Below are 27,775 nucleotides of genomic sequence, written 5' to 3' on the forward strand. Positions count from 1 at the left end.
CTGATTTAAGTGCTCCATGCATAATAAATCCTCACAATAATCCTGTCAAGTAGGTACTATTACTCTCCTTATTTTACAGATGAGGAAATCGAGCACAGAAATGTTAAGTAATCTGTCCAGGCACACACAGCTAGTGAAAGAGAGTGTGGACCTAGATAATCTAGGTTGAAAGTCCATGGTTTCAACTAGGGCTGTCCCATAGGAAGGAAGGAGGGAAGGAAGGGAGGAAGGAAGGAAATAACGAAGGAAGGAAGGAAATAACGAAGGAAGGAAGGAAGAGAGGGAGGGAAGAACAGAGAGAAGGAAAGAAGGAGGAAGGATTAAAATAAAGCCAAGAGTGAACAAATGAGTAGTATACAAGTATTACACAAGTTCAGTATTTCCAGAAGCAGGGCGAGCTCTACAGGTTCCCTTGAGTCCCAGGATTCTATTCTTCAATCGGGTGAAGCTTGCTGAGCTGCCGTGCATAATGGGCATTTGCACTCATCACACACGTGGGCATTTTACCAATCCCCCCGCCAGACACTGTAAATATTATTACATCCACATCTCACGAGGGAATTGGCGTTTCAAACTTAGAGTCACGGATCTTTTACTGTGTACTGAATCACAGACCCTCCCGTGAAACTCAGAGGTCCTTAGGGGAGTAAAAGTTCCAGCTTAGCAATTTAAACCCTGCAGTAGTAACTGGACTGGTCAATAGGGCTACACCACGGCCAAAGAGAGCCCTCCAAGGTATCTCATGTCAGAGCTTGAGTGCGATCAAATTCATGCGTTCAGGTGATAATTCTCTTAGCTCCCCCGGACACTTTTTGGACTGAATTCTGGATAAGACATGATGCATTTTTCATTAGCAATGGTAGAAAATATCAAAACATCATCAGATTATGTTGCAAATACTAGAATCTCCACGTTTGGATTTCTTCCAAGTGTCTCAAATAATCATGATGGAGATAGGGCGGAGATCACAGTTATATTCGCCCCAGGCTATTAAAAAGTGAATGAACGAAATGGGACATTGACCAAAAGATTCGTGACTTCAGTGCCTTCTCCAGGCACTGAGATTCAAAGTAATCTGTGCTTTGCTGTTTGTATTTATATCTCTGCATATTTATATTCTCTTCGTATTTTCCTGCATTTCTGTGTTTGCTGGTATTTTTTTTGTTGTGGTTGGTAAGCGTGCTCTAGTTGTTTTTACAGTCAGAAAAAACTACAGCCAGGTGTGGTGGCTCATGCCTGTGATCTCAGCACTTTAGGAGGCCAAGGCAGAGGATCGCTTGAGCCCCAGGAGCTTGAGACCAGCCTGGGCAACATGGCAAAACCCTGTCTCTACAGAAAATTTTAAAAATTAGCCGGTCATGGTTTGCCATGCCCATAGTCCCATCTACTCAGGAGGCTGAGGTAGGAGGATCACTTGAACCCAGGAGTTCAAGGCTGCAGTGAGCTGTGATCATGCCGCTGCACTCCAGCCTGGGTGACAGAGCCAGACCCTGTCTCAAAGAAAAAAAAAAAAATTTACTAACAAACCTATTCTTGAACAAGTCACCTATGGAAGGGGTTTGATAATCTGGATATTCATCCATGTTGCAATCTTGCTATTCAATAGCATCCTGAGATTAAAACAAGGTGGGGAGATTTCAACTGCAGGGTTGAAATCAGAGAATATGGCTGCATCGAGTTGAAAAGAGACAGAAGCAATGCCTGGGGATCAAAAGAGGCAGAGAGTGAAAAAATCAATCCAGAGGTATCAGGGTCCAGGGAGGAGGGCATGGAGCCCTCCCATTTTAAGCGATGAAAATCCCATATCTGGGGAACTCCTCAATTCTGGGCACACCCGGGCAGCTGGTCACCTTCCCAGGGAGTGGGGATGGGTGGTCATAAAGAGACAGTGAACTCAGAAGGCAGCTGTCACCATCCTATGACTTTGGTCTGTCACCTTCATGAACATTCAGAATACTTCAATACAATGGCCCGTCCGAAAGGCCTGATCTGTCTCCTTCCTTGAGAGGCCCGGTTCATTTCCTGAGAGATGACTTTATTCTCCATTTGTTTTCACAGTGGTCTCTTTAAAGTCTCAGCTGTTCCAGGGAGAGTAAATAGGTTTTAAAATTAATTATCAATTAAAGCGAGGTTAATTGGCACCAGGCTAGTCATCTATTTTGTCTGTAACTGAGGCAGTCCACCCCTCCCCCTCCCCAGAACCCGGAGACCCACGCCAGGGCCAATAAACCCCAGCAGCAGAAGCCATTCATATGTGATCCATGGACCCATGAAAATAATTCTGGTATTTACGCAGTACCGTTCCCTTGTCGGAGGGTGAATTCTGTGGCCATTTGGATTTTCCAGTTCATCAGTATGTAAGCGGGCCTTCTAGGTGGGCTTACCAAATTTAAAAAAAAAAAAGTGTCTTGCAAATATTTTTATTGGCAGAAAGATGTTTCACCAATCTCCACTGCACTTAGGAAAATTACCGCAATAGAGTACATTCGAGCCGCCGGGTCCCGAGGACGCAACACATTTATCACTGAGCTTGGATTTACCCCCTTTAATTAACATCTCGCACCTCTTCTCACTGACAGATTTCACTGAAGCTCAGTCTGATTTCTTCTAAGCTCCTGAAATGTGATCCTGTGTCTGCCCTTGCCCCTCCCAGGTGGGGAGGAGGCTGGGGTTTGTGTTCATGATCCTTTACTGAATTCCACGGCTTCATCTGACCTCATCATAAATGAATATTTATGAGAGCCAATAGGGAGCAAATGCAAACTGAGTTCAGCCCAGACAGGTGAGTACTCGCAACCAAGACAATTACATCATCCGATGTTGGGATGTGCACACTTATTAAAATATACCAAATTATCAACAGGGCCCAAGGGAACAGAGGCTAGGTCTTCTCTGCATTCTGTCACCAACCCAGAACACCTTAAAACACATAAAACAGGACTTGTAAAAGCCACGCGTCATCTGGATGTCCTGGGAATATCAATTGATGATTTGAAACCACACAGTGAACCTCTTAGCAGTTGGTGTGGTGTGGTAGCTGTGAGTGTTAGGAGAAAATGCATTTGGAAATTGCTCTATAAACACACAGCCATGCTTTCTCCCTACTTTCTTGCCTCTCACCGCTGGGGTGGGAATGGGTGAGGGCTGCTTCCCTCTCAGTCTCAAGAGAACCCATGTGCTGGTGGGTGGTCTGGAGGCCAAGTATTCTTTTTTTTTTTTTTTTTTTTTTTTTTGAGATGGAGTCTTGCTGTGTCATCCAGGCTGGAGTGCAGTGGTGCAATTTCAGCTCACCTCCTGGGTGCAAGCAATTCTCTTGCCTCAGCCTCCCTGGTAGCTGGGATTACAGGCACTCACCACTATGCCTGGCTAATTTTTGTATATGTAGTAGAGACAGGGTTTTGCCATGTTGCCCAGGCTGATCTCGAACTCCTGACCTCAAGTGATCTACCTGCCTCGGCCTCCCAAAGTACTAGGATTACAGGCATGAGCCACCGTGCCCTGCCAGGGCCAAGTATTCTGTATTTGTCAAGCACTGTAAATTTCTTAAACAGCCTTACCACCAGCCTAGGCAATATAAGGAGACCCTGTTTCCCCAAAATAAATGAATAAAAATTAGCCTGGTGTGGTGACACACACCTGTAATCCCAGCTACTCAGGAAGCTGAGGTGGGAGGATCGCTTGAGCCTGGGAGGTTGAGGCTGTAAGTGAGCCATGATCGCCCCACTTCACTGCAGCCTGGGCAACAGAGTGAGACCCTGTCTCAAAGAAAAAAAAAAAATCAAACCGCCTTAGAAACTTGCTCTCAGCCACCACATCACACATATGAGACTTGCGTTGGCCCCATTGCACAGAGGAAGATATTGAGGCAAACAGAAAAGGGGACTAAGCGATGTGGGAAAAGGATCAAGACCACCGGGAAGGCAGGAGGAAAAGCCAAGTTCATGTCCTGACCCAGAGGCTGCAGTTCCTTCTATTGCTCTTTGCGTCCTCCCTTCTTCTTGTTGAAGCCTATTTCCTTTTCTTCCTCTTCATTTCCTTCTTGCAACTCTTAAACCAAGGTTTCTCAACTTCTGCACTATTGGCGTTTGGTGCTGGGTACTTATTTGGGGAGGGGGCTGTGCTGGGCCCTAGGGTGTTGAGCAGCATCCCTGGTTGCTACCCTCTAGATGCTAGCAGCAGCCCCCATCCAAGTTGTGACAACCAAAAACATCTCCAGACATTGCCCAGTGTCCCCAGACAGGCAATGAGAACCACTCATTGGTTGAGAACCACTGTCTTAGATCGACCAGCCACAAGGAAAGTTGTTGGTTCAGCACACTGGGAACCCTCAAGCCTAAATCCTGCTCCTCTTTCCTTTCTCCTTAAACCCCAAAGGCTACAGATTTGGCTGCCGTTTCTGTGTCCCACACCACCCTCCAGAGCCTCCCCAGGGAATAGTGCCTTTATCTTCCAGTCTCACCTGCTGTTGGATGACACCAGCTTACAACTTTCTCCATAAATCGCACAACTATATAACTTCTCATCCAACCCAGGGTTCTTCTGAGAGTGCAAGGTCGTGCCGTTTAATGATCACACTGAGACAACAGGTGTAAACCAAGACCGTCCTGGGCAAACGGGGACATATGGTCACCATAACAGAAGCTGCTTCTTAGAAGGGAAGGACACCTTGTTTGTGTGTCTAAAGTCTGACAAGGGGACTCCCCAATGTCACGTTCAGCTTCCAAGTTTGTACTCCTGGGCTGTGTTTGCCAGATTATTCTGCTGAGAAACAGCTCATCCATGGAGGTAAAAGAAATAGACAAGCACCCGGGTGCGGTGGCTCATGCCTGTCATCCCAGTACTTTGGGGGACCGAGGTGGATGGTCAGGGGTTTGAGACCAGCCTGGCCAACATGGCAAAACCCCATCTGTACTAAAAATACAAAAATTAGCCATCGTGATGGCACACACCTGTAATCCCAGCTACTTGGAAGGCTGAGGCAGAACTGCTTGAACCTGGGAGGTGGAGGTTGCAGTGAGATGAGATCATATCATTGCACTCCAGCCCAGGCAACAGAGCAAGACTCTGTCTCAGAAGAAAAAAGAAAGAAAGAAAGAAAAAGAAATAGACAAGCAAAAACTTGATTTTGTGTGTGTGTTTGTTTCAAGGCAGAGTCTCACTCTGTCACCCAGGCTGGAGTGCAGTGGTGTGATCTCGGCTCACTGTAGCCTTCACCTCCTGGACTCAAATGATCCTCCCACCTCAGCCTCCCGAGTAGCTGGGACCACAGGCCTGTGCCACCACACCCAACTTATGTTTTACATTTTTGTACAGAAGGGTTTTCGCGATGTTGCCTAGGCTGGTCTTGAACTCCTGACCTCAAGCAATCCACCCACTTCAGTCTCCCAAAGTGCTGGGGTTATAGGTGTGAGACATTGCATCCAGCCAGCTCTTGAATTTTTTAAAAGGAACTAGAATACATCCACATTCGTAGCACCACTATTCACAATCGCCAAAAGCTGGAAGCAACCCAAATGTTCACTGATGGGGTGAATGGATAAACAGAATGTGGTGTACACACACCACGGAATACGGTATTATTCAGACATGAAAAGCAATGACATTCTGACATGTGTTGCAATACGGATGAACCTTGAAATATTATGTTAAGTGAAATAAGCTAGTCACAAAAGCACAAATCCTGTATGATTCTTCTCATATGAGGTACTTAGAGTAAGTACCTTTATGAATTTGGCTAAATTCATGGATACAGAAAGTAAAATGATGGTGACCAGGAGTTGGAGGGAATGGGGAAAGGGGAGAGATAGTGTTTAATGGGTACATGGTTTCAATTTTGCAAGCTGAAAAGAGTTCTTGCGCCTGGGCACGGGTGGCTCACGCCTGTAATCCCAGCAGTCTGGGAGGCCGAGGCGGGAGGATCACTTGAGGTCAGGAGTTCGAGACCAGCCTGGCCAATGTGGTGAAATGCGCATCTACAAAAAAAAAAAAAAAAAAAAATTAGCTGGGCGTGGTGGTGGGCACATGTAATCCTGGCTACCTGGGAGGCTGAGGGAGAAGAATTGCTTGAACCCGGAAGGTGGAGGGTGCAGGGAGCCGAGATGGTGCCCTTCAGCCTGTGCAATAGAGTAAGCCCCTATCTCAAAAAGAAAAAATAAAAGAGTTCTTGAAGAGATGGCAATGATGGCACACAACAGTGTGAATGCACTGAATGCCACAGAACTACACACTTAAAATTGTTAAAATGGCAAATTTCATGCATGTGCATTTTACCACAATAAAAAACAGAGTAATGAATGATTCCAAAGGAAAGTGAGCTAGGGCTGTGTTCAACAGGGAAATGCCAGTTACACGGTATCTGGATTCTTGTCTTATTATGTGTTCCTACCCAGCACAGAAGGAGCGGAGTACAGGGTCTATTACACGTGAAATGACACGTTTAGGTAAAAATACTTTGTGGTTAAGTGCCAGTGTCTCTCCTACGAGAGAAGTTAACCTGTCCTGGGCTCAAGAAACACAAGTTATCAGCAAGAACCTTGGAAAATAGCATTCTCAATTTCTCAAAGCCTACAGTTTTACCGCCCTGCCTCCCCATCCCCATTTTTTTAAAACCATTCTCTGAACTAACCCGAGCCGCTAACAGAAATAGCAACATCCTCTTTGTGTGTCTCTGTGTAGTATCCCTGCGGTCTCTTGCTTCCAACGATTTTCTTGAGACACTATTTTTAAAACCCCTATTAGCAAAAAGGGAAACTGCGTCTTCCACCACAACCTCCCCGCTCTGCCCAGCCCAACCCCCTGACTCCTCCAAATATGAAAAAACAAGAACAATTTGTTCCGATCTGCCACTGTGAGTTATTAGAGGGAGGCTCAGCTGTCACCTTCTTAATGGGCTTTATGCAAAGCACTCCCTCCAAGGTTGTGCAGTTCAGTGGCCAGGCCTCGCCTCACCAGGGCTCTGAGCGGAATTTGCCATAAATGGGGTTAATCTATATGATCCAGGGGATGCATGCCAGAGAACTCACAAAAGCAAGACAATGCAAGATTAAAGAAGCTTGCGGCTTCGGTGTGAACAAAGTGAAGTCGGGCTTGGTCAATGACTGGGAGACACAGGGAAGCAACTTTGAGGAGCCAAGTGTCGTGGGTTGTGAAGTGTGTACACAAGGGGTACTGGACTCATGAACAGAATGGAAAGCACTCCTTGTTTTTGTTTGTTTCGAAACAGGGTCTCACTCTGTCACCCGGGCTGGAGTGCAGTGGAGTGATCACACCTCAGTGCAGCCTTGACCTCCCAGGTTCAAGTGATCCTCCCACCTCAGCCTCCCAAGTAGCTAGCTGGGGCCACAGGTGTGTACCATCTTGTCTAGATAGTTTTTACATTTTTTGTAGAGACGGGGTCTCTCTATGTTGCCCAGGCTGGTCTCAAATTCCTGGACTCAAGTGATCCTCCCGCCTTAGCCTCTTAAAGTGCTGGGATCATAGGCGTGAGCCACTGTGCCCGATCAAAAATGTTCTTTATTTACCTACATTAGGAGATATGAGTGACCTGGGTGAACTGATGATTCTGAAGGAGAGAACTATTGGTGTGAGTGTGTGTGTAAGGGTCTAGAGTCAATTTAAGATTTCAGCAAAAGCTAGACGCCCTGCCGCCCTATCCACTGAGCCATGAATGCCTGTCTCAAGCAGCTGAAGGCCAGAGGTGGTGAGTCTGGGTAACATCTATGGGCATAACTTTATTCTGAGCAAAGTCAAGCTACTTCATCTTCCACCATGCTCCTTGGGAAAATATTTTCTAGGAGCCGAACTATTTTCGGACGTAAAACAAAACCTGCTCATCTCGTTTGGAGTTAAATGTGGAGGGAACTGGGAGTGAGCATGTTTCTGTAAATATTCATTAATTCAACAAAATGGCCTTACTATGGGTAAGGCGCTGCACTAGTTAGATCTGGGAATACCAAGAGAAGAGCATTTTGAAATGACACATGTTTAGGTAAAAATACCTTGTGGTTAAATGCCAGTGTCTCTTGCTTAATTTAGGATAGCGAGTAGCTGAGGGCCTATGTGGCAAGCTGGGGGTATAACTTTCCCTAGATGATGGGAATAGTCTTTTTTGTTTGATGTTACATCTGCTAACTATGTTTCTCAGAGCAAAGGTAAACATGAAGGGCCAAGGGAGTTCCACAAATATTTGTTCTTCAGTTAATATTAATGTATGTTCGTGTTTACTTGAATTTTCAAGTGTACTCTGAATTGGTACTGACTGGCCATAAAGAAACTAGTGGCAAAACTGATAAGAACAATGAGAAGACAGGTGCTAGTTTCTAGTTTCCTTCTTCTTCCTCTTTTTTTTTTTTTTTTTTTTTTTTTTTTGAGACAGGGTCTCACTCTGTTGCTCAGGCTGCAGTGCGATGATGTGATCACGGCTCACTGCAGCCTCAAACTCCCGGGCTCAAGCAATCCTCCCACCTCAGCCTCCGGAGTAGCTGAGACTACAGGCACGTGCCATCATGCCTGGCTAATTTTTTATTTTTTGTAGAGATGGGGTTTCACCATGTTGCCCAGGCTGGTCTCAAACTCCTGGGCTCAAGTGATCCTCCCACCTCAGCCTCACAAAGTGCTGAGATTACAGGTATGAACCACCTTGCCTGGCTAGTTTCTTTGTAACTCTTTTCAGAGCCTTTAAATGGTGTCCCTGACAATTCTTGTTTTTGTTTTTTATCTTAATGGCCAATATTATTTAATCCCAAATACTAAGGTCGAACAGAAGTTAACAGTTACAGAGTACTCCTATGTAAGTGCTTTAAATTAATGGTCCTTAACTGGCCTCCCAGAGTACTGTCGTTCCCATTTCACAGGCCAAGGAAACAGAAATGAAATCACTAGCCAAAGGTCAAGTGATTTGAGCCAGAGCCTGTCGGGCTCTAAAGCTCTCCAGAATTATGCAGATAAATGAAAAGACATGCTTCCTTTGAGGAAGCGTAGAAATTGGAAAATAAATGAAATCAGAGTTCGTTTTTCCCAGTGCATTGCAAAATTTTGCTTTCAGATTATTCATCACTTCATAGAGAATAGGGAAGAGGTGGGGCAATGGAGAACTCAAGCATCCAAAACCACTGTCAGTTGAGGATGACTATTTTTTATCTTTTTTTTTTAAATACGGAGTCTCGCTCTGTCTCCCGGGCTGGAGTGCAGGGGCGCCATCTCGGTTGACTGCAACCTCTACCTCCCAGATTCAAGCAATTCTCCTTCCTCAGCTTCCCGAGTAGCTGGAATTACAGGCACTTGTCACCACACCCGGCTGATTTTTGTATTTTTAGTAGAGACGGGGTTTCACCATGTTGGCCAGGCTGGTCTCAAACTCCTGACCTCAAGGGATCCACCCGCCTTGGCCTCCCAAAGTGCTGGGATTACAGGCGTGAACCACCGCATCCGTCTAGTTAAAGATGATTTTGGAATAAGGATGAAGCATCTCTGAAATCATAATGCTGAAAAATGGGAAAATACAACTCAATTTAAAATGTTTGCTCTACACCCAGCTTTTAGTATACTCATTCATAGCATAAACTAAAATATATTAGCAAGAAAGGAGGAGGGAAAGCATGGTATATGAGAAAGGGGAGGGGTTTTGGAGTCAGATGATGCTGGATTCAAGAACATGTACAAGCTGTGTGACCTTAGGCAAACTGCTTAGCCTTTCTGAGCTGCAGTGTCCTTGTTTATAAACTGAAGGTAACAACACTGACTTCAGCAGGGTTATTGTGAAGTTTAAATACGATACAATATACAATGCACCCACCCCCATGGGGGATAATTAACAAATATCAGTTTCCTCCTTTTATCCATTTACTAGATATAAACTTGTTACCGAAGTGTCTGAGGCCACTCCTAGGGCTTCAGATTGAGAACAGTATTGATAGACTATAAAGGGATTAGCAAATAATCCCACCCTTTTTTTTTTTTTTTGAGACAGGGTCTCACTCTGTTGCCCAGGCTGGAGTGCAGGGGCACAATCTTGGCTCACAGCAACCTCCACCTCCCGGGTTCAACCAATTCTCCTGCCTCAGTCTCCCAAGTAACTGGGATTACAGACATGCACTACCACACCCGGCTAATTTTTGTATTTTTAGTAGAGACAGGGTTTCACCATGTTGGCCAGGCTGGTCTCAAACTCCTGACCTCAGGTGATTTGCTCGCCTCGGCCTCCAAAGTGCTGGGATTTCAGACGTGAGCCACCGCGCCTGATTGACCCAAAGATGTGTACTTGTGACTCAAATGTGGAGATGTGTCCCTTTGTGGACTGGTACCACAAACATGCCAACAGACATATGCCTACTTTCTCAAGTCAAATAATTCTTTCAACACAGCCCTTCCTAAATGGAAAACCTGAATAAGTGTTCAACCTCTAAATAAGTTTGGAAATCCCGGCCGGGCGCGGTGGCTCAAGCCTGTAATCCCAGCACTTTGGGAGGCCGAGACGGGCGGATCACGAGGTCAGGAGATCGAAACCATCCTGGCTAACACGGTGAAACCCCGTCTCTATTAAGAAATACAAAAAACTAGCCGGGCAAGGTGGCGGGCGCCTGTAGTCCCAGCTACTCGGGAGGCTGAGGCCGGAGAATGGCGTGAACCCGGGAGGCGGAGCTTGCAGTGAGCTGAGATCCGGCCACTGCACTCCAGCCTGGGCGACAGAGCCAGACTCCGTCTCAAAAAAAAAAAAAAAAAAAAAAAAAAAAGTTTGGAAATCCCAACAGAGTATCTCCCCTTAGAAATCCCAAAAGAATATCTCCCCTGAGATTTATAATTCACTTTAATGGCAAACCCTACATGACCACAGAACTCTTTCCACTTAATGCCTATTATTCATCTTATGAAACTGGTGTCCCAGGATCACACACTGGAAAATGCTGTCTTCAGACCCGTTGAGATCTACTGCATTCCAACAGTATTAAAAGAAAGAAAGAAATGTCTAGCCACTTCTGACTTGACCTTGGCAATGGGAACTGGTTCCTATTGGCTTTCTCTTTCAAAGTCATTTTACGTATCACATGCATTCACACTTTAGTTTATTGTACTTAAACAAGGGGCAATTTATGCCCGTTTCAGAATGTGAGAGCTAAATGATTAGACGGGGGAGAGAAATGATATAGCCAAGAACCAAGAGTGTTTCCTGTCACTAATGTCCACCATGAGGAAAAAATACAAAGGCTGTACTTGCTTCAATACGGGCAGATACTAATTTTCTCCACTTAAAATTCCTTAAAAGTTCAAAGGTCCATATTTGGCACATCAAAGAGGATTTTATTGGGCACACCAGAAGGTTAGTCCTTTCCAAACAGCCACAGAATCACAAGAGGAAATAAGCATGCAATTTATCACTTTGTCATGACTCAACCAGGTTCCAGTCAACACACTAAGATCCCCTGAAGCCAACAGGAGCCATTGATTCAATAATCAACAGCAAGGGTCAGTATAGACAATACCAATGGATTTGCAGAATATTATCCTACTTGAAATAGCTGTTATCCAGTGTCACTCATAAAGCTGGAACTGCTTTCATGGTGCATGGAAACATTTTGATGCTGTGGTCAGCAAAAGACACATTTTAGTGTTTATTTCAAAAGCCTTTGAAAAGCAGAATTCTAGCGTGGCCAGCAAGATTCCCAGTCCATACTGTACACATACCTCCCCCAGTTACTCAGGCGTTAATCTAGGCATTGCTGTGAAGGGATTCTGCAGATGTCATTAAGGTTCCAAATCATCTGACCTTAAGATACAGAGATGATCTGAGCAGGCCTGACCTAATGCCATGAGCCTCTTAAAGCTGGGTCTCGAGGTGAGAGACAGAAAAGTCAGAGCTTCAAAGAACAAGAAGGATACAACATGCTGTTGCTGGCTTGAAGATGAAAGGTTCCACGTAGCAAGGAATGTGGGCAGCCTCTAGGCACTGAGGTTGGCCCCAGATAACAGCCAGCAAGGAAGCAGGGACCTAGGTTCTACAGTTACAAGAAACTGAATCCCACCACCCACAGGAAAGATCTGGGAATTTTCCCTGGAGGCTCCAGACAAGAACTCAGTCCAGATGACACCTTGATTTCAGCCTGGTGATACCCCAGGCAGAGAACCCAACTACAGCATGCCCAACCGCTAACCTGCAGAACTGTGATCTAATGAAAACATGTACAAGCCTCAAGCAACAACTCAGGGATAGTCTGGGAGCACAAGATGATTCTTCAGGAAAAATCCATGCAATTGCAGAATGCAATGATTTTTAAGACCCCCTACTGCTTTTGTATGTTCAGTATCCCAGCTGACAATTTCTCCTAAGTTCATCAGCATTGAAGTAGAAAACAGAAGTGGCAGAAATGCAAGTTAAAATTGCAATGAGATCTCACCCACTAGAATGAGATCTCCTAATGGAGATCCATGCCATCAGGATGGATATATTAAAAAACTGCAAAAGGACAATAACAAATGTTGGCAAAGATGGAGAGAAACTGGAACTCTCATACATTGCTGGTAGGAATGTAGAATGGCATACCTTGGAAAACAGCCTGGCAGGACCTCAAAAGATTAAACATAAAGTTACCAAATGACCCAGCAATTCCACTCCTAGGTATATACCCAAGAGAACTGAAAACAAACGCTCACACAAAAACTTGAACGTGAATGTTCATAGCAGCCTTATTCATCGCAGCCAAAAGGAAGAACAACCCAAATGTCCATCAGCAGAAGAAGGGGTAAATAAAATGTGGTTTATTTATACAATGGAATATTATTCAGCTACGAAAAAGAATGAAGTACTGATACATGCTGCAATGGAGAAGAACCTTGAACACATTATGCTAAGTGAAAGATAGCAGTCATGAAAGACCACATAGTATATGCCTCTATTTATATGAAGTGTCCACAATAGGTAAAGCCATAGAGACAGATTAGTGGTTGCCAAAGGAGGGGGAGGTTGAGACAAATTGGTAATATGTATTGGGTTCTATTTGGGGGCATTGGATGTGGTCTAGAATTAGCAGTAAGGTTTGCAGAACATAGAGAATATATTAAAACCCACTGAAATGTACACTTTAACAGGGTGAATTTTATGTTATATAAATTATTTTTCAATAAAAAATTTAAAAATTAAAACAGAAGTAGCAAAGGTCTCACGGATGAAGGGATATTTAAAAAATACATCTATTCTCCGTGTTTTATTCCACCCTCCAGGTTTTTACTGCGAAAAGTTTCAAACATATAGTAAGGTTGAAGAAATGAATCCCTGAATACCTCCTACCCACATTCGACAGTTGTTAATATTTTGCAACATTTGCTTGAATGCTCTCTCATTTTCTGCCAATGCCCGCCCATACACAGGAAGTTTGTTTTTTTTTTTTTTCTTGAGTGAATCATGTTTGTTCGTCTTGCCCACACTATGAATATTTTTTTTTTAGTTTTTATTTTGCATTCCTGAAATTATCTAACAATAAACACTGCATTAAAAACATAACCCCTGATAAAGAAAAATGAAATGCTTCACTCATCTCCGGAAACACTACTCACTAGAGCAGCAGTCTTCAAACAGTTTGTAAGCAGCAGAACTCTTCCTTTGATTGGCATAGCATTCAGATGAGCTTCAGTTACCTAGAAAAACGAACAGTAGTAAGACTTCAATATAGAGAGCTTTGTGCACAGTGAGTGAATCGTAGCTGCTGTTGTTGAATTGCAAATAAACCAGGTGTCACCAAAATAGTAAACGAACAGCTTCAGCGTGGGTATAAGCAGCAGGACAAAAAGCCTTTTGAATTAGGGAAGTTAATTAATGCAGTAAAATTTATGTTTTAGGCTTATCATCAAGCGCAGAGACGATAGTGTTCATTGACTGGGAGTGGCTGCCTGGAGTGCTGGGTTGCTCTGATTGATTAGTAATGTCTGCCATGGTACAGGATGTACTCTATTCTGAGAGGCCATGTTTTCCACATCTGATCTAGATTTATAAACACAGCGTGAATGCAGAGAAGAGGCCTGTCCAGTCCAAAATCAATTTTGATAAAGATGTCTAGGTTCCTCCTAAATGCTCTTTATCATGCCTGACTTTTTCTTCCTGGCATCATTTTGCTGCTCACTTAGGCAACCTCCCACCCACTCTTCTCCCACCATCCTTTTTTTTATTACCAAGATGACAGAAGCCACAGAAAGTTAACAGACAGAAAAACAGCTCATGGTACCACTGCAATCAAACTCTGACACATTGGGTATAATGCCTAAAATTGAGAGAAGAAGAAACCTCGTAAAGACTAAAACTCACCTTCCCTCCCCCTTTCAACTTGAAATAATTCAGCATTTCCCGCTGGCTTTCTTTGAGGGGTGGCTTCCAGGTATAATTCCTCAAACAGGGAATATTTTTAAATGTATCCATATCACAACTTCAATCACTGTGTTAAGTGAAGATTCAGCACTCTAGGCCAGCAATGATTTCTAGAAATATTTTGGTATTTCTTTCGTGACTCTCAGCCAAGTCATCCCTTGTCTCATATAAAAACTTTCTGATGAACCCACTGTAGATAATCATAACCCATTGCATCTATATAACACATAATATGTTTCAAATGATTTTTACAAAAACTGTCTAATTTCATCTGACCTAGGTTACGAAGGATATATGATGATTCCCATTTTACAGATGAAAACACCAAGTGTCTGAAAACTAAAGTGAATGCCCTGAAATCACATAGAATGGAATAGCATTCCATGGTCCAGTATTTCTCCCAGAAATATTCTCTAAGGGTAAAGGAAAGAGCTTGGGCCTTCTTACCAGCTGCATAAGAAATACAGGCAAGTTAGTTAGTAAACCTCTCTGAGCCTCACTTTCCTCATCTGTAAAACAGTAAAAGTCATAGCTACCGCATAGCCTTAATATGAGAGAAAAAGGTATGCAAAGTGCCTACCTCTTGCAGTAGGCTGAAAAATAGCTCTCCAAAGATCTATCTACTTCCAATTCCCAGAACCTGTGAATATCACCCTCTGTGGGAAAGACGTGATGAAGGATCTTTTTTTTTTTTTTTTTTTTTGGAGACTGAGTCTCACTCTGTTGCCCAGGCTGGAGTGCAGTGCCATGATCTTGGCTCACTGCAACCTCTGCCTCCCGGATTAAAATGATTCCCCCATCTCAGCCTCCTGAATAGCTGGGATTACAGGCGTATGCCACCATGCCTGGCTAATTTTTGCACTTTTAGTAGAGACAGAGTTTCACCATGTTGGCCAAGCTGGTCTTGAACTTCTGGCCTAAAGTGATCTGCCCACCTTGGCCTGCCAGAGTGTTGGGATTACAGGCATGAGCTCCTGCGCCCAGCTTGATTAAGGATCTTGAGATGAGAACATCATCTTGGATTATCCAGGCAGGCTCCTAAATACAATCACATATACCTTTACAAGAGAAAAGCAGAGAGAGATTTGACACTCAGACATACAGAGGAGAGAAGGCTTTGTGAAGATGAAGGCAGAGATCAGAGTGATGTGGCCACAAGCCGAGGAACTCTAGCAGTCACCAGAAGCCAGAAGAAGCAAGGAATGGATTCTCCCCTGGAGTTTCTGGAGGGAGTGTGGCCTGGGCAGCACCTTGATTTCAGGCCAGTGAAACTGATTGATTTTGGCCTCTAGAATTATGAAAGAATACATTTTTATTGTTTGAAGCCACCAGGTTTTTGGTAATTTTTTATAGCAGCCATAGAAAACGAATGCACCCCATGTCTGGCATTTGCCAAGTATCCAATAATTGGTGATTGCTGGCCCCCCAACCTGCTTTGTAAATAAAGTTTTATTGAAACACAGCCATGCCCATTTATTTGCATATTGTTTGTGGTTGCTTTTACACTTCAGTTGCAGAGTTCAGTAGTCATGGCGAAGACCATATGACCTGCAACTCTAAAGTATTTGGTATCTGGCCCTATAAAGAGAACATTTGCCCACCCTACAACAGATGCATCCAACAGTGAATGTCATTTCTTATGTCTTTGCATAAGATCTTTGTGTGGTGGTAGCTAATCTTCAAAGATGGCCCTGGGGAACCACACTTCCTGGTAGGTGCCCACACTCTGTGTGCTCCTCTTGCTTTTTAATTTGGGCTTGGCCTATGTCACCAACAGCCTACTGTAGAAGTGATGCTGCACAACTTCTGAGCTAGTTCATAAGAAGCCTTGCTCTCTCAGAACGCTTGTGGAAGAAGTCCATTGCCATGTGAGAGTCTAGCTGCCCTGAGACGGCCATGCTGTGAGGAAGCCCAAGCTAGACTAGGAAGAGTCCGTGTGGAGAGAGATGCCAGCCAGCTCTGGCTGTTCCAATCATCCCAACTGAGACAGCAGACATTTGAGTGAATAAACCATCCTTGAGCTTTTAGATGACTCTACTTCCAGCTGCTCCAGTCAACCCACAGAACCATAAAAAAATTCTCAAATAATAAATTGCTTTAAGCCATTAAGTTTTGGAACTGTTTGTTACATGGCAACAGATAATCAGAAAACCATACCATCTAGGCTTTTCCAGGTACCTGTCCTATTCAATGATTTAACTACCAAATCCTTAAGAAATAAGACCAAATCTTTTCTCATTTATAAGGAAAGATCAATGAACTTCATTTAAAAAAAAAAATAGGGACAGGGTTTCACTATGTGGCCCAGGCTGGTCTTCAACTCTTGGGCTCAAGCGATCCACCTGCCTGGGCCTCCCAAAGTGCTGGGATTATAGACGTAAGCCACCACGCCCTGCTCATTTTTTTTTTTTCTAAGTTAGGACAGAAGGGGAGGAAAATGAACACACCCACTGGTGGCATGCGCTTAACTTAGATTCTTCATCTAATGCTTAATTTGAAATAAGTGCTATCTATGAGTTCCAACTTACAGATGAGAAAACCAAGTCTTTGTAGGGGACTTGTCCTAACCGGGTCACAGAGCGACATCAATATATGATCCCAGTAGGGGGATGCATCTTGACCTCCAGCTGTTTTCAGCAACTACACTATGCAGACAGCCAGTGGCAGAAACCACTGTTCAAACAGGGTGCTCATTTCAAGATTTCAACAAATATTGGTGTCAAAACCCTTGCTGATGCCGGAGCTGGGGATAGGACTCACAATCTAATCAGAGAGAAATGCTTCAGGCAGCAGCAACAGGGAGGCGGGAGGCACCATGAGGACAGAGAGGAGGAATCCGTTAATTAGAGGGGGAAGGGAAAGGCTGTGGTGGGGGAGGAGAGAAGAAGGAATTGGAAAGAGGGGTGAGTGGAACACAGTGAGAACCTGCAAGATGTGTTTGGAGAACACTGGTTCCTTCCATCCGGCTAAGGCAGGGAGATGTCGAGACAACAGTGGAAACTGATGCTAGGTCTGGGTCTCCTCCCTAACCTCCCCTGCCACCACACATACATGTGCACACACACACAACACGCACACCACACACCATGTGCACACTACAGACATCCCACACACACACATGCACACACAACACATATACATATGCACCAGACACACATAAGTCACTTGTTTAACAATAATTGAGCATCTATCAAATGGCAGGTACTCCAGGAGAGCACAGATGTAGTATTACCTTCAGAGCTGGGCTCAGGGGCATGCACGTGTAGTTTCAGCTACTCCAGAGGCTGAGGCAGGAGGATCCCTTGAGCCCAGGATATTGAGGCAGCAGTGAACTGTGATTGCACACTGCACTCCAGGCTGGGCAACAGCCTATCCCTATGTGTGTGTGTGTGTGTGTGTGTGTGTGTGTGTGTGTGTGTGTGTTTGTGTGTGTGTGTGCGCTTCATGTATTACCTTCAGGAGCTGCCTAGAAGTTCATCCCCCTCTTACAGGAAAGGGATTCCAATCCAGAGGGTTCATGGAGTTCACGCAAGAAAGAATTCAGGAAGAGTCCATAGAGTAAAATGAAATCAAGTTTATTAGGAAAGTAAAGGAATAAAAAAGAATAGACAGAGCAACCCCCAGGGCTGCTGGTTGCCCATTTTTATGGTTATTTCTTGATAATATGCTAAGCAAGGGGTGAGTTTTCTTCCCTTCCCTCTTCCTTCCTCCCCTTCCTTTCCCTCTTCCTTCCCTCCCCTTCCTTTCCCCCTTCCTTCTCTCTTCCTTTACTTCCCTTCCTTTTTCCCTTCCCTTCCTTCCTCCTTCCCTTCCCCCTTCCCTTTCCTTCCCTTCCCTCTTCCCTTCTCTCTTTCCTTCCCACTTCCCTTCCCTCCTCTCTTCCCTTTCCTTCCTTCTTCCCTTTCCTCCCCTCCTCTCCCCTTCCCTTCCTGCTTTTAATTGAACATAGTGGACAAAGAGGGGAACCCACATCTAAATGAGACGTTTGCACCCACCAGACATTTTGACCTGTCCAGGACCCTATTAAGTTAGGAGATTTAAAATCCAACAGGCAGATCACTGCGTTCATACACATGAAAACAGAGGATGGAATGGGGACCGCAGATGATGTTTGTCACTTTCTTTGAAAGTGTCGGGGTAGAATTGGAGACCAATCACCTGGCTACATTTCTGCTGCTGCTTGTCAGCAACTCATGTAACCCATGGGACTATGGATCCCAATAATGTTTCCTACTCCATGTGACTTCTGTGACATTATTGTTTCTTTTGATAGAAACAAGCCCTGCAAACTTCCCAAAGGAATACCTTTTTTATTTCTCCCTTTCTCCCTGTTTATCTCTCTGCATCTTCTACTTTCTTTTCTTCTTAGAATCTTCTAGGGCAGACAGTCCCAGTTACATACTTATCTGCTGCCTCTCTGACCCATGGAGGCTGTTCCTCCCTTCCTCTCTCCCACACCCCTTCCTCCTTCATCCTTTGTCTGGAAAAAATGTTCTCACTAACACAGATGTTCAAACTTAACATCTAAGCAGGAGCTGATGGGGTGGTGGGTGTCTAAGGCTGAGGCTGTTTAAGAGTCAATCTAAAAAGTAGAGCATTAGCTCATGCCTGTAATTCCACCACTTTGGGAGGCCAACGTAGGAGGATCCCTTGAGGTTAGGAGTTTGAGACCAGTCTGGGCAACATAGCAAGACCCTATCTCTACAAAAATATTAAAAAATTAGCCAGGCCTGGTGGTGCATGCCTGTAATCCCAGCTACCCAGGGGGCTGAGGCAGGAGAATCACTTGAGTGAGGAGCTCCAGGCTGCAGTGAGCTATGATTGTACCACTGCACTCCAGCCTGAGTGACAGAGACCCCAACTCTAACAACAAAACAACAACAAAAAAAGCTGTGTTGGAGATAGGCAGAACGAGTTTTAGGAACACAATGGGAGCCAGTAGGCCTGAATACATTTACCAGCTTATCCCACTGAAGCCAGTAAGTCACTCTTGTCCCTGACACTCCAAGCCCATTCACAAGGCCACCTCGCCTCCCAGCATATGCCCATCAACCTATTGTTGAGGTTCCTGGGTTCTCCCATTGCCTGGGCCTTGGGTCGATCCCAACGCCTGTGTCCTGTGAACCTCTGTCCCTACATCATTCTCTCTGCAAGCCAGCCTGGAGATGGGTTGGAAACATGAGACAGGCTGTGCTGTGGAAGTCACCCTAGCAAAAGTGACACTTCATGACAGTCTGTAAGGACAAGCAAGAGGTAACCAGGTGAAAGACAAAGAAAGCATTCCAAGCCAAGGACACACCTCTGCAAAGACTCAGAAACTGGAAGCATATTTAATCAAATTCCAGGAACTATAAGTAGTTCTGTGAAGTCAGGTCCTAAGGAGTTTAAGTGTGGGGAGGGGAAAGGGTCTTACCATGGGAGCCAGGCTGAGAAGTTAGGACATTATGCTGAGGGCTACAGAAGCTCTTCAAAAGCTTATGAGAGGGCCAGGTGCGGTGGCTCAGGCCTGTAATCCCAGCACTTTGGAAGGCGGAGGTGGGAGGATGGCTTGAGGGCAGGAGTTCGAGGCTGCAGTGAGCTATGATCACACCATTGCACTCCAGCCTGAGGACAAAGGACAACCTCATCTCTAAAATAAATAAGCTTATGAGATATAGAAGTGTTCATAGCATCATTATTCACAATAGCCAAAAGGTGTAAACAACACAAATACCTATCAACAGATGAATGGTGATATTGTTTGGATTTGTGTCCCCACCCAAATCTTATGTTGAATTGTAATCCCCTATGTTGAATTGTAATCCCCAATGTTGGAGGAAGGGCCTGGGGGGTGGTGATTGGATTATGGGGGTGGATTTCCCTCTTGCTGTTCTCACGATAGTGAATGAGTTCTCACTGGTTGTTCAAAAGTGTGTAGCACCTCCCTCTTTGCTCTCTTGCTCCTTCTCTGGCCATGCAAGACGTGCCTGCTTCCCCTTCACCTTCCACCATGATTGTAAGTTTCCTGAGTCCTCCCCAGCCATGTTACTTCTACAGCCTGCAGAACCATAAGCCAATTAAGCCTCTTTTCTTTATAAATTACCCAGTTTCAGGTAGTTCTTTATAGCAATGGAAGAATGAACTGATACAAATGGATAAACAGAATGTGGTCTATCCATACAACAGAATATTATTCAGCCTTAAAAAAGAATGAAGTTCTGATGCATGCCACAACATGGATGAGCCTCCAAAACATGCTAAGCGTAAGAAGTCAGATACAAAAGATCACGTATTGTATAACTCCATTTATACAAAATGCCCAGAACAGGCAAATCAATAGAGACAGAGACCAGACTGGGGGCTGCCAGGGGGTGGGGGCAGGGGAATGAGGATGACTGCTTAATGGGTACAGTATTTTTGGAGTACGAAAATGAAAGTGTTTTGGAACTAGATAAGGTGATGGTTGTACAACACTGCAAATGTACTGTCACTGAATTGTATATGTTAAGATGGTTAGTTTTTTGTTATATGAATCTCGCCTCAATTTTTTAAACAGTGTGAGAGGAATAGTTTCTTGGTTTAGTAAACATCTATTGCATAATTTGAGGGATCTACGTCACAGAGCAGACCTCAAAACCCAAAGTAGTTTTTTCTTTCAGATGCAACGTTCTCCCAATTCCTTAGCTGTCAAAAGGGTTGGGGGAGCTTCAAACTCCAGCTGACAACACCATAGCATTCAAAGTGAAACCAAAGATGAGAGCTATGGAAAGTGGACAGAGTCCAGGCCATTTCCAAACAGTAATCTCTGCCTTCCTCTTGTTGCAGCCACAAAACAGAACTCACACTTAAAAATGTCAGTCTAGGCTGGATGCAATAGTTCATGCCTGTAATCCTAGCACTTCAGGAGGACCACTTGAGCCTAGGAGTTCAAGACCAGCCTGGGCAAGATAGAAAGACCTGGTCTCTACGATAAAAAATAAAAACATTATCTGGACATACTGGTGTGCACCTGTGGTCCCAGCTCCTCCAGCGGCTGAGGTGGGAGGATTGCTTTAGCCCAAGAGGTAGAAGTTGCAGTGAGCCAAGATCGTACCAGCCTGGGTGACAGAGTGAGACTTCATCTCAAAAATAAAAATACAAAAGTCATCATTTGATCTGCCTGTGAATGCAGGTAGCTTCCCCTCTAACTGGCTGCTTCCATGGTTTGGAAGTCCCAGGAGGAAGTACATCTTGTTCAGGAAAGCTTAAGGGTAATTGCCTGAATCCTTTCCCCAGTCTTCCCTTCCACATACTGTTTTTAAATTTCCTCCAGCTGACTGGTGATAAGGTTTGGCTGTGTCCCCACCCAAATCTCATCTTGAATTGTAGCTCCCACAATTCCCACATGTCGTGAGAGGGACCCAGTGGGAGGTAATTGAATCATAGGGGCAGGTCTTTCCCGTGCTGTTCTTGTGATAGTGAATAAGTCTCACGAGACCTGATGGTTTTATAAAGAGCAGTTCCCCTGCGCGAATTCTTCTTGCCCGCTGCCATGTAAGATGTCGTTTGCTCTTCCGCCATGATTGTGAGGCCTCCCCAGCCATGAGGAACTGTGAGTCCTTTAAAACTCTTTTCTGTATAAATTACCCAGTCTCAGGTATGTCTTTATTAGCAGCATGAGAACAGACGAATACACCTGGTTTTTTACCTTTCTTCTAAAACCACAATCTTATTTCTTCTAGCTGAAGAAATTGTGGGGAGGGGCATGGGGGAATTCAGCAAGGGCTTTAGAAGCTTTGCAGACATCAAGGGTGAGGTTAACGTGGCTGTGCAGGACGGAGCAGTGTTTTGGTTCTTTGCACTCCCCAAGTGCTTGAGTCTTCATCATAAGCAGAGGTATGAATTTTTTCCCTTTGCATCAATGAGGCCACCCACGGATCCCAGATGTGCCCAGGCAAGAGCAGGGAAAAGCCAGGTCACACAATCTATTCATAGTGCCAATGATCTCAGTGCAGAGCAGCCTTATGAGACGAGGGAAGTATTAAAAAGAAAACAAGCCTGTAATCCCAACACTTTGGGAGACCAAGGAGGGTGGATCACTTGAGGTCAGGAGTTTGAGGCCATCCTGGCTAACATGGTGAAACCCCATCTCTACTAAAAATAAAAATAAAAAAATTAGCCGGACATGGTGGCGTGCCTCTGTAATCCTAGCTACTCAGGTGGCTGAGGCATGAGAATCACTTGAACCCAGGAAGTGGAGGTTGCAGTGAGGCAAGATTGTGCCATTGCACTCCAGCCTGGATGACAGAGTGAGACTCTGTCTCAAAAACAAATAAAGAGAGGAAAGAAGAAAAGAAGGAAAGAAGGAAGGAAGGAAGGAAGGAAGGAAGGAAGGAAGGAAGGAAGGAAGGAAGGAAGGAAGGAAGGAAGGAAAGAAAGAAAGAAGGAAGGAAGGAAGGAAGGAAGGAAGGAAGGAAGGAAGGAAGGAAGGAGAAAGGAAAGAAAGAGAAAGGAAGGAAGGAGAAAGAGAAGGAAGAGAGAGAGAAAGAAAAAGAAAAAGAAAGAAAGAAAGAAAGAAAGAAAGAAAGAAAGAAAGAAAGAACAAAATCAGTAAAAATTTGGATGAAGTTTACAATTTTTACTTTAAGAGTCCCAACTCCCTTAGGATAGTCCACAGTGGTTCTCAATTGGGGTGATTTTGCTGCCCCAGGGGACACTTGGCAATGTCTGGGGACATGTTCATTGTCACAATTGGGAAGGAGGGTGCTGCTGGCATCTGTGAGACAGAGGGTGCAATGCTGCTCAGTATCCTGCAACACACATGGCAGACCCCTGCAACAAAGAGTAATCCAGCCCAGAATATTAATAGTGCCATGGTTGAGAAACCCAGTTATACTGTGTTTACATTAAAAGACTAGTTTATTTTGTATTTTGAACATATTGTAGTCAATCAAAAAAGAGAATTTTTACATTTAAAGTCATTTAGATAGGACCCCGAATGTTTATTCATAGTAGTTCCTCATGATACAATTCCTAAAATAGAAAATTAAATAACACGGAGTCCCCAAAGCTTCCTCATCTTTTTCATGAATCTACAAATCTACAAACTAGGAGCTTTCAGAGTGTGTGCCGGAAATGCCCACAGAGGGGAAAGCAGCTCTGTACAGGAGGTCTAACTGGAATTCTGGGACTCTAAGCTCTATTCCTGGGTGAATAAGGTGGTTTCAGTCCTCAGGTTGCACACAATGTGATAAATTCTCTAATAGTAATGCCAAAATGCTATAAAGATAGACAAAGATGGTTGGGCACAGTGGCTAATGCCTGTAATCCCAGCATTTTGGGAGGCCACATTGGGAGGATCACTTGAGCCCAGGAGTTCAAGACCAGCCTGGGCAATATAGTGAGACCTCATCTCTACAAAAAGAACAAAATTAACCAGGCATGGTGGTGCACACCCATAGTCCTAGCTACTCGGGAGGCGGAGGTGAGAGGATCACTTGAGCCTGTGAGGCAGAGGCTGCAGTGAGCCGAGATCACACTTCTGCACTCCAGCCTGGGTGACACAGTGAGACTCAAAAAACGACAACAACAACAAAAAGAAATAGACAAGGAGGTGATTCATATCTCCTGTGGTATTCAGGAAAAATAAGAAGGTGAACTTTGAACTGAACCTTCTAGAAATTCTTCAAGAGACCAAAGTGGGGAAGAAAATTTCAGACAAAGAAAGAACTAAGGCATTGTTACGGGTTGAATTGTATCCCCCAAAAGATACGTTAAAATCCTTATCCCTGGTACCTGAAACGATGATCTTATTTGGAAATAGGTTCAGGCAGATGTAATTAGCAAAGACGAGGTCATACTGGAGTAGGTGGGCCCTTAATCCAATATGGCTGGTGTCTTTATAAAAAGAGAACACAGAGGCATGCAGGGAGGACGCCATGTACAGAGGGAGTCAAGAATGGCAGAGCTGCAGCTACACACCAAGAACACCAAGGTTTGGGCCAGATGTGGTGGCTCACACCTGCAATCCCAGCCGTTTGGGAAGCAAAGTGGGAGGATCATTTCAGGTCAGGAAGATCACTTGAGGTCAGGAGTTTGAGACCAGCTTGGCCAACATGGTGAAACCTCATCTCTACTAAAAATATAAAAATTAGCCAGGCATGGTGGTGTATGCCTGTAAACCCAGAAGGCTGAGGCAGAAGAATCGCTTGAACCTGGGAGGCAGAGGCTGTAGTGAGCCAAGATCACGCCACTGCACTCCAGCCTTGGCAACAGAGTAAAACTCTGCCTCAAAAAAAAAAAAAAAAAAAAAAAAAAAAAAAAAAGAATGCCAAGATTTGCCAGGAGTCACCAGAAGCTGGAAGAGGTGAGGAAGGATTCTCCCCTCCAGGTGTCAGAAAGAGCATGGCCCTGCCAACACCTTGATTTCAGATTTCTAGCCTCCAGCACTATGAGATAATTTATTTCTGGTGTTTTAAGCCACCCAGTTTGTGGAGTTTCTCATGGCATCCCTCGGAAACTCATATGGGCATAAGGGAGTTAAGCAACATAAAATTTCTTGTGTTTGAACAAACAATTGGATAATGGTAATCAGTGCGGTGGTGGGCAAAGGAAGAGTCAATATTGAAAAGATACTGGAGAACCTGTCACATCCCTTCACGACTTCATGGAGGAGGTGTGATTGTGGGAACCGTGAAAAAGAAGGAAAGTGATAGAAGAGAGATGGTTTGTTGAACTGAGAATCATGCCAAGAATAGCTGCAAATTCTAAGACAAGAGACAAGTTGGAGGGTAGCATCAATGCCAAACTTTTACTAAACTATCAGCTGGGATCTATTCAAACCTTAGATCTGAGCAGTGTGAAGGATGGAAGGCATATTTAATATCAGTTCACAGCCAGAAAGAAAGAGAACCCTGAAAAGAAGGAGAAAGAGGAGGAGGAGAATGCAACAAACAAACATACAACTTCACTTACAATACCAAAAAAAATAAATAAATAAAGAAGGAATTTAACAGAGTGTACACAAAGGCTTTATAAATATTGCTGAAAGAAATGTTAAAAGACCATGAGAGATGGAATGACATACCATGTTCGTGGATGGGTAGAATCAAATTGTTAAGATGTTGAGTCACTCCAAATAGATCGAAAGATTCTACAAGACCCCAAAATTCTTGCAGGGTGTTTTGTACAAATTAACAAGCTGATCCTAAAATGTATGTGGAAATTCAAATACCTAGGTGAAACATACCAATTTTTTAAAACGAAGGACAAAATTGGTTAACTTACCTAGCACTGTAGTATTGGTTTAAAAAACCAAAACAAACAAACAAACAAAAAAACCCTAAAGATAAAAAACTAAAAAAATACAGATCAATGAAATAGAATGAAGTATTCAGAAATATACCTACAAGTACATGGCCAATTTATTTTTGACAAATGCATGAAGATAATTCAACAAGGAAAGAAATGTTTTGCAGTCAATGGTGATGGGACAACTGAATATCTACATGGAAAAAAAAATAAACGTCAAACCTTATGACATGCCGTACATAAAAATTAACTAGAAGATTCTAGACTTAAGTATAAAAGCTAGAACTATAAAACTTCTAGAATAAAATGTAAGAGGAAATCTTTGTGATCTTAGAGTAGGCAAAGATTTCTAAGATGAGACATAAAAAAACAGAATTTTAAACTAGGTTTTGTAAAAGAAAATAAAAAAGCAAGCCCCAGTCTCAGAGAAGATCCAACAAGGAGCTTATCGCCAGAATGTAAAAACAAGAACCCTTTGCAACTTAACCATATGACAAACAACCTGTATTAGTCTGTTTTCATGCTGCTGGTAAAGACATACCTGAGACAGGGCAATTTACAAAAGAAAGAAGTTTAATGGACTTACAGTTCCACGTGGCTGGGGAGGCTTCACAATCATGGCAGAAGGCAAGGTGGAGCAAGTCATGTCCTGCATGGATGGCAGTAAGCAAAGAAAAAAGAGCTTGTGCAGGGAAACTCCCCACTATAATACCATCAGATCTCATGAGACCCACCCACCACCATGAGAACACCATGGGAAAGACCTACCCCCAAGATCCAGTTACTTCCCACCAGGTCCCTCCCACGACCTGTGGGAATTCAAGATGCAACTTGGGTGGGGACACAGCTAAACCATACCACAACCCTATTTTTTTTTTAATGGATAAAAGCTTGGAAAAGACAATCCTAAAAGAAGACATATGAATGGCCAATAAGCACATTAAAAAGTGTTCAACAATTGTCACCAAGGAAATGCAAATAATAACCACAATGAGATACCACCACATACCCATTAGAATGGCTAAAATTAAAAAGACTAACATGTATCACCTAGGATGTGAAGCAACTGGAACTCTCCTACATCGTTAGTGGAAATGTCAAAATGATACATCCACTTTGGAAAAATCTCTGGCAATTTCTTTCTTCTTCTTCTTCTTCTTTTTTTTTTTTTTTTTTTTTTTTTTTTGATACTGGGTCTCTGTTGCCTAGGCTGGAGTGCAGTGACATGATCATAGCTCACTGCACCCTCAACCTCCTGGGCTCAAGCAATCCTCCTGCCTCAGCCTCCCAAGTAGCTGGTACTACAGGCACATGCCACCACTCTGGGCCAATTTTTGTATTTTTTTATAGAGACAGGATCTCACTATGTTGCCCAGGCTAGTCTTAAATTCCTAGGTTCAAGCAATCCTCCCACCTCAACCTCCCAAAGTGCTGGGATTACAGGCATGAGCCACTGTGCCTGGCCTGGCAGTTTCTTATAAAGGAAATATACACCTACCATACAATCCAGTTACTCTTAGATATTTACCCAAGAAAAATGAAAACATATGTTCACACAAAGACTTATACACAAATGTTTATAACAGCTTTAGTCATGATATTCAAAACCTGGAAACCACCCAAATGTCCATCAGTAAGTGAATGGATAAACAAATTGTAGAATACTACTCAACAGTAAAAGCCAACAAACTACTGACATACGAAACAATGCAGATGAACCTTAAAAACCAGTGAGAGAAGCCAGACACAGGAATATGTACTGTATGATTCCACTCTACGACACTTTAGAAAATACGAAACTAGAGTGACAGATCGCAGATCAGTGGTGGCCTGAGGTTGGGAGTGAAAGGGAGATTGACTTTAAAGGAACTTGAAGGAATTCTGGGGGGTAATAGAAGAATTCTGTACCTGGCCGGACACAGTGGCTCAAGCCTGTAATCCCAGCACTTTGGGAGGCTGAGTCGGGTGGATCACCTGAGGTCAGGAGTTTGAGACTGGCCTGGCCAACATGGTGAAACCCCATCTCTACTAAAAATACAAAAATTAGCCGGGCATGGTGGTGCATGCCTGTAATCCCAGCTACTCAGGAGGCTGAAGCAGGAGAATTGCTTGAACCTGGGAGGCGGAGGCTACAATGAGCCAAGATCATGCCACTGC

At 43.9% G+C, this 27,775-nt stretch overlaps 1 protein-coding gene across 4 annotated transcripts in view; it reads right to left on the bottom strand.

The window, feature by feature from the left end:
• SPRING1 (SREBF pathway regulator in golgi 1) overlaps positions 1 to 27,775 on the bottom strand; it is a 160,617-nt gene that overhangs the window by 46,517 nt on the left and 86,325 nt on the right. For 3 of the 4 annotated variants that reach the window (XM_077955313.1, XM_077955309.1, XM_077955310.1), the window contains exon 5: positions 13,546 to 13,626. In XM_077955313.1, coding sequence (XP_077811439.1) covers positions 13,546 to 13,626 — 81 coding nt within the window. Of the gene's footprint in view, positions 1 to 5,691; positions 5,973 to 13,545; positions 13,627 to 27,775 lie in introns of those variants that run through there. The other variant, XM_077955311.1, reaches the window with a different exon arrangement.

The sequence above is a fragment of the Macaca mulatta genome, chromosome 11, assembly GCF_049350105.2.
Source record: "Macaca mulatta isolate MMU2019108-1 chromosome 11, T2T-MMU8v2.0, whole genome shotgun sequence".
NCBI classification, from domain to species: domain Eukaryota; kingdom Metazoa; phylum Chordata; class Mammalia; order Primates; family Cercopithecidae; genus Macaca; species Macaca mulatta.